Source organism: Protopterus annectens, chromosome 10.part0 (genome assembly GCF_019279795.1).
Source record: "Protopterus annectens isolate FY-2018-M chromosome 10.part0, PAN1.0, whole genome shotgun sequence".
NCBI classification, from domain to species: domain Eukaryota; kingdom Metazoa; phylum Chordata; order Ceratodontiformes; family Protopteridae; genus Protopterus; species Protopterus annectens.
In genome coordinates this window covers 1,534,545,574-1,534,561,089 of record NC_056744.1, presented here as the reverse complement: position 1 = coordinate 1,534,561,089, position 15,516 = coordinate 1,534,545,574, and the positions used below count along the sequence as shown (strand labels likewise).

At 38.3% G+C, this 15,516-nt stretch overlaps 1 protein-coding gene across 1 annotated transcript in view; it reads right to left on the bottom strand.

The window, feature by feature from the left end:
• The window catches only part of LOC122812852 (microfibril-associated glycoprotein 4-like), a 75,555-nt gene that overhangs the window by 21,351 nt on the left and 38,688 nt on the right, over nucleotides 1-15,516 (bottom strand). Inside the window, exon 5 of the mRNA XM_044084893.1 lies at nucleotides 5,437-5,619. Coding sequence (XP_043940828.1) covers nucleotides 5,437-5,619 — 183 coding nt within the window. The remainder of the gene's footprint in view (nucleotides 1-5,436; nucleotides 5,620-15,516) is intronic.

Genomic DNA, 15,516 nt, shown 5'->3' with positions numbered 1-15,516 from the left:
ACAAAATTAAAGACCAAATTGAAGACTTGTAAGTTGATAAAGTTGCAGACTAAAATGGTTTAATACCATAACTTTATGAACTGTCACTTCAGAAAATATTGTGTGTGCAAGAGACCAGATGGAAGGGGAGTAAGCCCAGGTGTTCAGGAGGCGGGTTCAAATTGTTCTATCATGGTGCGAATTGGAGGAGAAATGGGGTAGGGGTTATCCTGAAGGAACAGTATGCCAAGAGTGTTTTGGAGGTGAAAAGTATTGGATAGAGTGATGTTTATGAAGCTGGAAATTGATAGTGTAATGATGAATGTTTCTAGTGCATACACTCCGCAGGTTGGGTATGCGATGGATGAGAAAGAAAAATTTTGGAGTGAGTTGGATGAAGTGGTGGTGAGTGTACCCAAGGGTGAGAGACTGGTGATTGGAGGAGTGGATTCTAATGGGGATGTTGGTGAAGGGAACAGAGGGGATGTTGGTGAAGGGAACAGAGGGGATGAGGAAGTTATAGGCAGGTATGGTGTTAAGCAGAGGAATGCAGAAGGTCAGATGGTAGTGGATTTTGTGAAAAGTATGAACATGGCTGTGGTGAATACATATTTTAAGAAGAGGGAGGAGCATAGGGTGATGTACAGGAGTGGAGGAAGATGCACACAGGTGGATTGTATCCTATGCAAGAGGGCCAGTCTGAAGGAGATTGGAGACTGTAAAGTGGTGACAGGGGAAAGTATAGTTAGGCAGCATAGAATGGTGGTCTGTAGGATGATGTTGGTGATCAAGAAGAGGAGGACAAGTGTGAGAGCAGTGCTAAGGATCAAATGGTGGAAGTTGAAAAAGGGTGATTGTGAGGTGGAGTTCAGGGAAGAATTAAAACAGGCACTGGGGGGGCAGTGAAGAGTTATGGAATAACTGGGTAACTACAGCAGAGATGGTAAGGGAGACAGCTAGAAAGGTGCTTGGTGTGACATCTGGACAGAGGAAGGAGGACAAGGAGACCTGGTGGTGGAATAAGGAAGTACAGGAGAGTATACAGAGGAAGAGGCTGGTGAAGAAGTGGGATTGTGAGAGAGATGAAGAAAATAGACGAGTATAAGGAGATGAGGAGCATGGCAAAGAGAGAGGTGGCAAAGGCTAAGGATAAGGCATATGGGGAATTATATGAAAGGCTGGACACTAAAGACTGAAAATAAAGACCTGTACTGATTGGCTAGACAGAGGGACTGAGCTGGGAAAGATGTGCAGCATGTCAGCGTGATAAAGGATAGTGAGGGAGACATACTCACAAGTGAGGAGATTGTGTTGAGCAGATGGAAAGAGTACTTTGAGGGGCTGATTAATGAAGAGAATGAGAGAGATGATGTGAGGATAGTGACTCAGGAAGTGAAACAAATTAGCAAGGATGAAGTACAAAGTGCTATGAAGAGGATGAGGAATGGAAAGGCTGTTGGTCCAGATGACATACCAGTTGAAGCATGGAGGTGCTTAGGAGAAATGGCAGTGGAGTTTTTTAACCAGATTGCTTAATGAAATATGGGAAAGTCAGAGGATGCCTGAGTAGTGGAAACAAAAGTGTTTTAGTACCCATTTTTAAGAATAAGGGTGATGTGCACAACTGTAGTAACTGCAGAGGGATACATCTGATCAGTCACAGCTTGAAGTTATGGGAAAGAGTAGTGGAAGCTAGGTTAAGAAGGGAGCTGATGATTAGTGATCAGCAGTATGGTTTCATGCCGGGAAAGAGCACTACAGATGCAATGTTTGCTTTGAGAGTGATGGAGAAATATAGAGGTGGTCAGAAGGAGTTGCATTGTGTCTTTGTTGACTTGTAGAAAGCATATGATAGGGTGCCTAGAGAGGAGTTGTGGTATTGTATGAGGAAGTCAGGAGTGGCAGAGAAGTATGCAAGAGTGGTGCAGGATGTGTACAAGGGTAGTGTCACAGCGGTGAAGTCTGCAGTGGGAGTGACAGATGCATTTAAGGTGGAGGTGGGATTACATCAAGGATCAGCTCTGAGCCCTTTCTTATTTGCAATGGTGATGGACAGGTTGACAGATGAGATCAGACAGGAGGCCCCATGGACTATGATGTTTGCAATAGACATTGTGATCTGTAGTAGAGACCAGGTTGAGGAGACCCTGAAGAGGTGGATATATGCTATAGAGAGGAGAGGAATTAAGGTCAGCAGGACTAAGACAGATAATGCGTGTGTGAATGAGAGGGAGAAAAGAGGAATGGTGAGGATGCAGGGAGCAGAGTTGGCAAAGGTGGATGAGTTTAAGTACTTGGGATCAACAGTTCAGAGTAACGGTGAGAGTGGAAGAGAGGTGAAGAAGAGAGTACAGGCAGGCTTTAATGAGTGGAGAAGAGTGTCAGGAGTGATTTTTAACAGCCGGGTAACAGTAAGAGTGAAAGGGAAGGTCTACAAGAGGGTAGCGAGACCAGCTATGTTGTATGGGTTGGAGATGATGGCATTGACAAAAAGCAGGAGTCAGAGCTGAAAGTGTCAGAGTTAAAGATGTTAAGAGTTACACTGGGTGCGACAAGGATGGACAGGATTAGGAATCAGTATATTAGAGGGTCAGCTCAGGTTGGATGGTTTGGAGACAAAGTCAGAGAGGTGAGATTGCATTGGTTTGGACATGTGCTGAGGAGGGATGCTGGGTATATTGGGAAAAGGATGCCAAGGATGGAGCTGCCAGGTAAGAGGAAAAGGAAGGCCCAAGATAAGGTTTATGGATGTGGTGAGAGAGAACATGCAGGTGGTTGGTGTAACAGAGCAATATGCAAAGGACAGGAAGAAATGAAACAGATGATCAGCTGTGGCGACCCCTAATGGGAACAGCCGAAAGAGAAGAAGAGTACATGAAATGTTCAAAACTATACAAAATTATTAAAGAATTAAAGAATTTATAATAAATTGTATAATATGTTGGAGCTTTTCTCCCCGGGCCTCTGCTGAAAAAGGGTTCTTTAGCTCTGCTGGACAGGGCCTCTGCTGAAAAAGGGTTCTTTAGCTCAGCTGGACAATCATGATCAACAAATATAAAACAAATAAGTAAATACATAAATAAATAAATAAATAAATAAAATAAATCAATCATTTATTCTACCAAGAAATATTCCATAAGAGTATTAATTCTGAAACAAGACAAAGACTCAGTAGATTAATGCTCTTGGAGATCAATATCTCATTTAAACATTTATCATAACATTTATATTGAAATTTTAACTGCCAGAATATTATAGATGTATTTTTTTATATTTTGTATAGACAATATTAAATTTATATTATATGACAGGCTCAAGATAATATTTAAAAAAAAACTTCACTTCACTTGCAGCTTGTAAAAAAAAGATACATCTAACTCTAAACAACTCAGGCATAGAATAAGCATGTGGTTTGCTTGATTGGGGTAATTTTGCAAACTTTTAATGGAAATACAATGTTCAATACTATTTATATTGCAAGGCTAAAGCAGCGCCATAATTACTAAGGTTGTTACTTTCTCTGTTGGTGCTCAAGCACTTCTCAAACTGAATCAGACAAAACAATATCACTAACAAGTTTAAAAGGGGTAAGGGATCGGAAAGTCAACTATATTTATTTGCTGATGCTAGAGTACTAACTTAAATGACTCACCCAAATTAATATCCTCTCAAAATTTAGTTGCATATGAAATTAAAAAATGTAGAAAAAAAATTCAATTAATCAAAAATACTTGAATTACTGAAAAAAAGTGACACTGCAAACAAAATATCTTAGAATCATAACACAAACCCAATTTAGATTCCATTTATATATTCACTTATGATTATATTATTCTTTCATTTGAAAATATAATTTCATATTGGTTCAAATTATTCCTGACTTCAGAGCATACAATACCAACGTGTCTTCTACCAAAATTATGGAATTTCTACAAAACCGATTCCCTATCAATCCTATAAAGATTTTTCAATCAAATTATCATATTATTGTCATTTCCTGGATTTCCTTAAAAAACAAAAGCTGCTGTAAGAGTTACACCAAACCTTAGTAAAAGGTAGATTGGACTTTATGATATAGAAACAAATGGAGTCATGATGATTCCTCAATGGCAAATACATGTAAATCAAATACCAATCGCTTGAAATGTTTACTCTGAATACCACAATCAGTGAAAGCTTTTCTTTGTAGGTTGATAACCCCCCTTCACTCCCATGAGGGGGGACCCTCCACATCCTCTAATTTTTATGTATCAACTCCACGGTTACATAACAGTAGAGTAAGGGCAACCTTGGTTTCCCTGAATCAACATTTTCAGTGAAATTGTTTTGCACAAATTGGTGTCCTGAGCCTGACAGACTTACCACATTCCCAAAACATATAAGTACTGGACAGATGCATCATATGAACCACTGTGGAAATATATTTATATTGTGTTTAGTCAAAATAAAACATTTAAAATACCCTATCCTCTTAAAAATCTGGATAATTACTAAATTATTTTAGAGTTATGCCTGGCTCTGTAATTCAAAGTACACATTTTCATATCCCCAGAGCAGTAAGTGCTATTAAAGAAGTATAAACAACAACACTGTTCAGTACAAACTCATTTTTAGAGTGGTAGAATGCATTAGAATCTTAACATGGGCTTTCTAAATCATGATAAATGCTGTTTTTTCCAAACTTTCTTGTTCAAGGCTAACATATGGTTGATGGGGTCCACTTTTAAATCCCGAAATACCAAAATCTCGAGTTTTAAAATAACAAACCCAAAACACAGAGATCTCAACATTTAAAAGTGAAAAAAAAATAAAACAAATGAACTAAAACAAAGTGTTTGCAGGGGGCCAAGCCCCTCTGCACCCCCCACACCCACACAATGTATCAACTACGAGATTGCGCTACAGTGAAGAGAACAGTAAGTGCAACAGGACCATTACCGTTCTCTTCACTGTAGCGCAATCTCGGAGTTGGTATATTTAAGTAGGGGACTGTGGGGGGTGCAGGGGGGCTTGCCCCCTTGCAAACACTTTATTTTAGCTGTCTCTTTTTTTTCCCCACTTTAAAATGTCGAGATACCGAAATTTCGATATTTTGGGTTTGTTATTTTAAAGCGAGATTTTGGTATTTAAAAGTGGACTCGGTTGATGTTATGTTATTTGTCTAGCTGTCAGCTTTTATTTGAGGCCAGGCAGCTCTTGTTGATTCAGATTTAGGAACATTTGCAGTTTAGAACATGTGCTCTCCCTAGCTATACCAGAAAGTGGTCAATAGTGACTGGCAAATTTTGTTGTCCTGCAGAAACATGTGTATGATTCACTAGTAGTGAACAAATTATTGTGGATTCTCTGTAATAATTAAATATCATCCAGTAGTCCAATCCCTTAGAACCAGGCATTCTATAATTAAAAACATACACTCATTTTATGCCTTCATGTTATTAATAGATTCAGTTTTACCTGCTCCCCCATCTATAAATCCAGTCAGAAATATTCTGTAACCGTCTTCTTCACCATTAATTGCCATTGCCGAGATGGAAAACTGTGTATATTTGGCAAAAACTTTGTTTCTTTCAAAATCTTCCAAGTCAACCCTCAATTCAAATTTCCTCTTCAGTGTTAGAAGGAAAATGTTTTCTAGACCTGTAATACAAAATATGTGGGTACATGTACATTATTTCTTTCCATACATTTCTATACAAATTGCAGCAGGTACATTTCTCAACTAGACATCATGATGTATTATTTAAAGTTACATTCTGTAACATAAGTGTAAAGCTGAAAAGTGAATTTGTCTAATACACTTCATAGACATTATCTTCTAAAAAAAAAAAAAAAAAAAAAAAAAAAAAATATATATATATATATATATATATATATGGTGTGAGTATTTAAAGCTGAGTGTTTCTGAGAGTGTAACTGATTAATGAAGGAGCATGTCTGCATTTGTTAAACTGTAGCTGAAAGCTGCTCCTGGTACAGTCCCATTCTTATTTCATAGAGCCCGAGGCCTCTTCTATTAAAACAAATTGCTCATTCTTGTAACTTTTGAAAGTGATCATGCAGGAGACTGTATAGTCCTCATGCCACCAGACTATGGCACAACCTTCCCTTCCATCTTAAACAAATCAATAGCAGCTATAATGCCATGCTCCAACACAAGCAACAACTCAGTCTCCTGGCTCTGTTTTGGTTGGATAATAACTGTCTCACCATATACAACCATACACCCTCTTTATGCCAGTTCTTACACATCCTACCCTTTGACTCCTCTACCTCAGATAAATATCCTCCCCACTAGCACTAACTGTTCTTACTTTCAACTTTCTATTATCCTTATACTCCAACAGTCTAGAGTTCTATTCTACCCACCTACAGACTGAAATACTTCATGTTTCACCTTCTCTCTGCTCCCATCTCCTACCATGTCTGACTGTTTCCATTTATCTCCTCATCTTTTAGGAGTCCAACTACAATTAGACACATTTCATACTCTCTATGCCAAACTTCAACTCAACCTCTTCCAAATAAAGAGAGGTTGGCGGTGGCATCATTGTTAAGTGTTACACAAACAAACACACACACTATGCTGTTCTATTTAAATTAAATTCGAAGAGAGTGTGGCTACAAGCTTTTAACAGTTACATACATCATCCAGAAAGAAACATGGCAGGTGGGTGGAGACTGTGATATTCTAAGTTTCAAAGTTTGCATTTTAGAAAGTTTCAATAGCTTATCAAATAGATGATTTAAAAACAGGTTCTACAATCTGACAGAAGGCAGCCACTCTAGTGGTAAAGATTAAGTGCTTTCATTCTTTAATTTGTTAAAACAGAACATAATCAGAATCTAAGTAATGTAATATTTTTGAAGTTTTGTGGTTTGTTTGTTCTATGCCAGTTTTGTAGTTTTGTTCTCCTTCTTAAATACATGTTATGAGGCATGTCTTTGCCTGGATCTTGGCTCATTAACAGTACAAAAGAACTCCCAGCCCACACTCCTTGTTTCTCCCCCCCTTCCCTGTTTATTACCTTAAGCCAATCCCAAAGTTAGTAAATATTACCTGTGGCAGGCACCATTTTAGATTTTACACAGCCGGACTGGGTCTGAAGCACTAATAGCTCCCTTCCAATCAATGTCTTAAAAAACCTTTATTACCTGATTTGGCTTACCAAGTCCCTTACTACCTATTAAGGAGTACCTCAGTGGAAAACTGCCCAAGAAAGCTTAATGCTTTACGTGTGAGCTCTTGAACGCTAAATGTCTTACCAGGGCATAAAAGTGAAATTTACTCTCATAGCCTTAAAACTATAAAAAGTAACACTCACATCTCTTTAGACAAATTGTTATAAAAAGGAGGTGAGGAACCCAATAAAAAGTAAGAAAGAACCTACTTTTAGCTCCATTGCACTCATGCAGTATACATAGACCCTTACTACCTTATGGCCTGGTCTGGCCCTGCTTCACTCGCCCTCGCTGTGCTTAGGCTTGCTCTGCACCCCTCCCTGCCCCCAAATTCACCCACCCCCAGTGGTGCTAAATATATAGTTCTACAAACACGCACCCTCATTCTTCAACCACACCCCCTCATTCTTCAACCAGTCAGCTATATCCAAGTCATCAATAGGCTCCCCAGTACTTAACCTTTCTATCCTATCTTAAAACGTTTAAACTGGGGACAAGTCAAGCTCAATAATCCCAATGTTACTTGCAATGAAACCACTTAAAATACTACCACTGTACTCTCTGCTACCCTTTATGCTTGTCCCAGATCTTTCTTACTACCTATGAATATAATACATATTTAAGTTTCCACTACCCAAAAGGCCAAACCTCCACTTTTATAGCTCCACACAAGCTTGAACACTTAATACATCCCCTTCCATCTTACTAGGTATCAGCATGTCATTAGAACAAGATCTGCCAACCATAAAACCAAAAGATACCAAAGTCTATTAATTAAAATCTGGAAGTTCACAATCAGATTACAATGCAGCTTGACAATGGATGGAGATATGGATGGAGATATCCATCCAAATCCTGGCCCATCCTCATCCACTGGCCCTTTACAAATCTTAGACAGACCCCAAACTCACTCTTGATCGGTCACCTAAATATCAGAAGTGTAAACTAAGATTCAACACCTACATGCCCTCTTAGATTCTCTTTCCCCAAACATACTAGGTCTTACTGAAACCTGGCTAAAACCTTCAACTTCAGATAAGGAAATTATACCACCAGGCTATAACATCCTAAGGCTTGATCGAACCAATAGAAAGGGAGGTGGGGTAGCTGTTCTGTAGAAATCCATGCTTGAAGTGTCCAATAATGCCCTGCAAACATCCCTGTTTGGCAATGCTGAAATTCTTATCACTAAGCTCCACATTAATAAGAACAAATGTATAAATCTGGTCTGTGTGTATATTCCCCCAGGCAATAACATAAATACCCTTGAAGATATCCTACATTGGTTATCCAGCAATTACCCCCAAGAAACCATTGTACTTGGGAACTTCAACATAGTCTGGAACATGAGTTCCTAAGAACCCCCCCACTCACCACATAAACCTTTATGGATTTTCACAGGTCATATCCTCCCCCACTAGGATCAGTAAACCCAAAAATAAAGCAAGTATTCTGGATTGGATTCTTGTTAACACCCATCCCCTCAAATACAAGAGTGGGACCCTGCTTGATGATGTAAGTAAATCACCTCCTCACCTATTTAATCAGGCAAAAACCTGATATCTACAATAGTCCATTTTTAAAATAATAAAGAACAATAAGAATTTCATCTGCACAAATTTCCAAAATTAACTCAAATCTTGCAAATTGGACAGTTCTGAAACAATTACCACTTAAAGAAGCAGTAAAGTACTTTAATACCAAATTCCTATCCATCCTTGACACCCATGCACCAGCACGGACTATTAGAACCAAAACAAGTTGCTCCGTGGCTCGCAAAATAAACCAGACATAAAATGCTACTTAGAAATAGGGCTTGGGCCACTTAGAGGACCATAAAAATACCCATAGTTCAACTTAGATACAGACAGCTAAGAAATGAAACAAAAAAAATCCACCACATTAGACAAGAAAAACTATTACTGTTATCTACAAGAAAAACACCAAAGCAAGCTACAGAAGTTTTGGGTAGGTATAAACAAACTCCTTAGTCCAGAACAGTCCTCCACTCCTACTCCTTGGATTCTAACCAAACCCCCAGCAGAAATTTCCAATACCTTTAACAGCTTCTTTACAACAACCCTCTTGAACCTAACTAACCAATTATCCCCTGGATGCCCATATTCTCCGGCCACTACACCCTGCTCCCAACTCCCCTTTAACTTCAAGCCAGTTTGCACATCTTTGGTCCGAAAATTACTTAAAAATCTAAAGCCTACCACCCTGTCGGCTGATCTCCTCCATGCAGAATATCTACAAAAAGCTGCAGATGCCATAGCATACCCCATTACTATGCTGATCAATAGAACTATAACTTGAAGCATTAATTCCCTCTGTCTAGAAGATATCCATGTCATCCCACTCCATAAAGGGGGCAGCTCTACTAAACTTTCAAACTATAGACCCATAGCTATTCTGTCACCCTTGGCTAAAATTATGGAAAAAAAGCATCCACAATCAACTCCTGAACTATCTTATCCATAATAATCTTCTAGCCAACACCCAACATGGCTTTAGTCCATTCCATAGTACAATCTTAGCCCTCCTCTCCTTCTCCAACGTCATTAGCCAACAAGGAAACAAACTTTCTTCTACTATCTTTCTCTATCTTTCAAAAGCCTTTGATATCGTAAACCACCAAATACTCAAACATTTTGAAATCCATCTCCCTAGAGGACCAAGCCATCCAATGGTTTCAATCATATCTCAGTGGTAGACAACAGGCTGTCCTATGGCAGAGCAAACTATCCACCCTTTTACCCATCACCCTCAGAGTACCCTATGGCTCCATACTAGGTCTACTATTATTTTCCATTTTCATCAATGATTTGTATAAGGTCATCCCAAATGCAACATGCATTCAATATGCGGATGACTCCACTTTAGTATGCTCCGACACTTCACCTACAGAGTTGCAGATTCTATCCCAAAATACTTTTAACAGTAGAAAATTGGTTCCTTAACCATCATCTCATGTTAAATCCTAATAAAACCAAACTGCTGCTTTTCTCCCCCACTCACAGGTCTGCCCCTATAACCTTTACATTAAAATCCAACAACGGCACCATTATTTCCCCAGATTCCTCAAACTGTTAGGAGTTATAATAGATAAGGTTGATCTACATATCAATAAAACAGTTAATAAAAAAAACTTGGCTGACTATATACGATCAAGCCCTTCCTAACACCATTAGCCAGAACTGTAATTGCGCATACACATCTACCCACCACCCTCCTCTATGCTTACCCTCTGTTAACTTATAAATCCTATGATCTCCTTATCTACTACCAGGTTAGCCTACTAGGCATTCAATACCCTATCATTCTTAAAAACACTGTCTAGAATTTTCCATCAGAGTAAAAATGTAATAATTTGCTTGTGTATCTGTTTCTGTGTTTGACTACATCTGTATACAAATCCTTTTATTTGTGTTTTATTTTGTTTGAAACTGTAAAATTGTAACAGTTCGTTGAATGTCTTTTTGCAGCTATTTTCCCCATGCCTCCACTGAAAATGGACATGTATCCAGTCGGACTATCCCGGTAAACAAATGTAAAATAAAATAAATATAAATAAAGAATTATATTCAGTTATTGATTCCTTCTGTTTGACATTTTAACTTAGGCTGAGTGAATTTATATAATTATAACAGCCATCCAACAATCTATACACCCATCCATCAATCCATACACCCATCCATCTCTCCATCCATCGATCCATATTCTAAACCACTTGTTTTGATGGAGTAAAGGGAGCGGTAAGATGAATAGAGCAGTCCATACTTTTCTAATGCAAAATAAAAGTCTCAACCCCATCCTGTGAAATCCATTGGCATTGCATTCATGTCCTGGATGCAGCCATGAATCCACTCACAAATTGACTCGCCTGCTAACCTCTGGGGGAGGCATCCATGTTGCATCCTCAGAAACTGTCCAAACCACCTCAACAGGCTCCTCTTAACACAGAGGACATTGGCTAGAATCCAAGATCTTCACAAATGACAAGGTCCCCACTGTTATTTAAATAGGATGTTACAGTGTATTTTCACTGTATTTGTAACCTGCCAATGCATATCCTCCCTCCCAAGAAAATATTTCAAAATTCTCTCACATCCTTCTTTCTAGTTTTGCATTCCTTAAAATCAGCTTTTGCTTTATTCAGTCACTGCTTAATGGTATTGTGTTTACCAAGATAATTAACTGCCTTACATTCAAAGCATAACAGACAACAGATAACCCTTCCTATCAAACTTATTCACCAGTTTGCAGTCAGTCCGTGATCCCAAGCAACACCATCAAACCTTCTAAAGTTTTGTTAGCCCATTGAGAACCACTTGTGAATCTAAGTGTATCTGCTGATTACTCTATGCTAACTACAATAGCAAGGATAGGAGATTCACACTGACTCTACTACTTAGAGGAAAGGTTAGCATAAAAACCATCACAATGAATGGCCACCATCTCTCAAATGTTCTGCTTAACCCCACTGATAAGATTTCTGCCTTCACTCACTCTTGAGTCTGGTAGCATCTATGCATCTCTATATGCTTACTCATTGCCATCAAAGAGGTATTGTTAGGTGTGCTTTCTCCTTGTATGATGCTCTCATTAGCTTCTACAATCTTCTTTCTACTGCTTCTGGATAAATTCTTAGACTGCTCTGGTTTGGTACATAAATCATTATCCATGCTCATGTCACCTGTATCTTCCAATAAAGGATAAGCAAACACAGAAAAAGCCCAAATAAGTACTTGAAAAAAACAAAACAAAAGGCTCTTGAGTGGATCACACCATAATCTCCATAACTGTTGGTTTTACACACTGAGAGGTAAGTGCTTTCATCTCAGTTATACAATAGAGACTTCATCAGAACTGAAAAATACTCACTAATCAAACAATTTATAGTGTAAAATAGGATAATTAACAATATTAGCAATAACAATGTTGCTAAATTCTATAATATAATGACATTGTCTACAGACATCGCACTTGGTCGTAACTTTGCCCAGAAGGGGTGTTAAATAAATAGGTTGCTCAAAAAAGCAATTTCAAATTTCTCCCAGTTTTGTAAACAAACCTTGGTTCATTCCCCAAAATATTCAATATACTGGAGTTACCTTTAAATATTGTCCAACTTCTGGAAATAATTTTCCTATCCTCTGCTGCACCCTTACCAAATGGTATTACCATAATGTCACTATGCTGACAGTAAGACTTGTCCTTTGGGGAGGGAGACTACTATAAACAGCTTAAGGGGGTGGCAATGGGAGCAAGCTGTGCCCCTTTATATGCAAATGATGTTATATGCTTGGGAAGATAAATTTATTTTCAATACATATTTCCCCTTGAAATAGTACACATACTTGAGATTTTTAGAGAACATTTTTATTCTTTGGAAAGAGACAGATGATCAACCGACGTTATTTTTGGAACATCTAAATGGAGTATGTGAATATTTTAAATTTATATAAAAAAATTCAGATAGACTGTCACATCCAAATAGTTAATCGTACTAAGGACAATGTGCAAGGGATATTCAGTTCCAGAATTTTTAGGAAAGACTCTTTCTAACAATTATTTGGACTATAAGAGATGCCATCCCAATTTTATGAAAATAAATATCTACAAGGGACAATTACTGAGAGCAGCATGTATGTGTTCACATATAGTAAGTTTCAAATCAGAAATGGACATTATTACGAACATGTTTATTAATAGAGGTTACCCCATTAACCTTTTGGGAATTATCAAATCAGAATTAACGGCAGGTTGGGATACCAAATTTAAGCCATTACTAGGAGAAAGTAATTTGGCAGACACTATTACAAAGGACAAATCTTGTCAGCATAGTGACAGTATGGTAATAGCATTTGGTGAGGGTGCAGCAGAGGTTAGGAAAATTATTTCCAGAAATTGGACAATTATTTAAAGGTAACCCAGTATATATTGAATATTTTGGGGAATGAACCAAGGTTGGTTTACAAAACCGGGAGAAATTTGAAACTGCTTTTTGAGTAACCTATTTAACACCCCTTCCGGACAAAGGTATGACCAAGTGCGATTCATGTAGACGATGTCATTATATTATAGAATTTAGCAACATAGTTTTAAGGGAAGTTGTTATAAAGTTAACTTCGCCAAGGGTAAGTGTAACACCAAAGGTGTGGTATACATTTCTATCTGCCAGATCTGTGGAGGTTATCATATAGGAAAAACAGAAAGGAAGCTCAAAACTAGGATTTATGAACATCTCTATGCAATTTCAAAGGAGAACATCAACAATTCCCTAAATAAACACTCACTCCAGTGTCATTGATTTACATGTTTTAAGTTTGCCATTTTGGAACAAGTACCAATACCACCTAGAGGTGGATGGTGGGAACTTTTAGAGCTAAGATAATTGTATTGGATTATTAATTTGCAGTCCAACATACCACCAGGTATAAACAAGTATCTCTCCCGGACCCATTCTTAAAAAGAGAGCTTTTGAAATAATATATTTCTATTTAATTTATTTCATATAGATTATGGGCAACTGATAACTAATTCTTTAAGTAAAGTTACAAGTTACATGGTATGTTTTACATTATTTTATGTGGTTATATTGTCAAAAATTTTATGTAGGTATGTCTTTAAAAACTGAAAAATGTCGGTTGTCAGTTATCCCATTTTACACTACAAATCATTTAATCGAGTATTTCTTTCAGTTCTGAAGAAGTTTCTATTGAATAACTGAGAAGCGCTTAACTGTTTGGAAATAAAATGCCTTTTGGTTTTACACACTGACTGGCACAGGTTTCTGAGAGGTATGGAGCTTATGGTGTGATCCACTCAAGAGCCTTTTTTTTTTTTTTCCAAGTCATCCAATAAGAGATCAAACTTGTTTGCTAATGGGATATCCTGACTGAAGACATGCCTTGCTGGACATTAACATGGTCTATGAACCTTCCCCAGATAAAGATACAAGATTATTCACCACTGTCTGACTCCTAATGTGGCAGGGCACTGAGGAAGAAGTCATTGTTGCAACGTTGCTCTGACATGATATTACCTTGTCTCGCACCATTTGCAGCTGCTACTGCCTTGGCAAATCTGTAGGAGCTTCAATGTAGACCTTCAGGAACTGCCACACTGCATCAGAAGTGACGAAATGAAGGCATGATATTGCCATTTGATTTTAATAGCAAGACTTGCTGAATATGTAAAATGTATTTGTAAATTATTTCCACAGAAAAGTACCCTGATGGATAAAAAGGGCTTCCTTTCATACAGTGTGGCTGGGGGATCATCCTGAAACAGGCACAGCCTGTAACCCTCCAGATAGAAGATATTCCCCTATTTAACTTTTTGCAGGATTCATTCATTGTTCATGGGATCATAGGTTTATGTTAGGCTAATGACAACTAGTTTCCTTCTAGGACTAGCCATGCAACCCAACCCAGGTTTGTCCCAGAGTTCCTTGGATGGCTATATGCTGTGGTATATTGGTAAAGAGGTAGCTAAGGGTTATGTCAAGTGGGTGTGTTAGTTAGGGATTAATTTACTTAATGCCAACCCCTGTCCACTAGAAACACAGTGATCATATGAGGGGTGAATTTGTGATTTCTCATCGAATGATCAAGGCTTACTTGGAATAGGTTTAGGGATGAACTCTGCTTAATGTAGATAGTGGGCATAGTCAATAGTTCAAGGATACGTTTAGACACATATTGGTCTGCCCAGCATGTTCTGTTTATGTTTCAGACACAGTTCAGATTCTGCACAGTTCAGATTCTTGGATCTAGGATTTCTGGTGCAGCTTGTTGTGTGGATGTGCAAGAGATCCAGCTCTGTGCAAGAGAACCACCAGAGCTGGATCTGAGGATGCCTTATATGCTAGGCATCAATCATCTCTCAGCAACCTGTAGGAGACTGAATACAGAGATAGGGCCTTAAGGTGATCTAGGAAGGACAGGGTATTCATACTCTGGATTCTCCTGCTAAGGATCCTTTGAGGGTGTTCCAGCTGTTACAAATACCTTATTAGATACATGCCAAAGGGGTTATTGTACTCAGTGATGGGTCTGATGAGGGCTGAGTAGAGTGGTACTATAACTTCTTTGGACCTGGATGCCATACCCTTGCTTATGAGCTGTGCGACACAGAATTGTTTTTTTTTTCTATCTTGTTAGTCAAAGGCCAGCTTCCTTTCGACATATATTCCCCGATCCCTAGCTATTGGATTGTTTTAACAGCTTTGGATTGTTTTATTGATGGAGTAATTAGCATGGGTGGTCAATTTCCCAAAGGACACTGATGCATTTCTTCACATTGACTTCTGTGGCTTTGGCAGCAGCCACTTTTGTGCAAGACCCT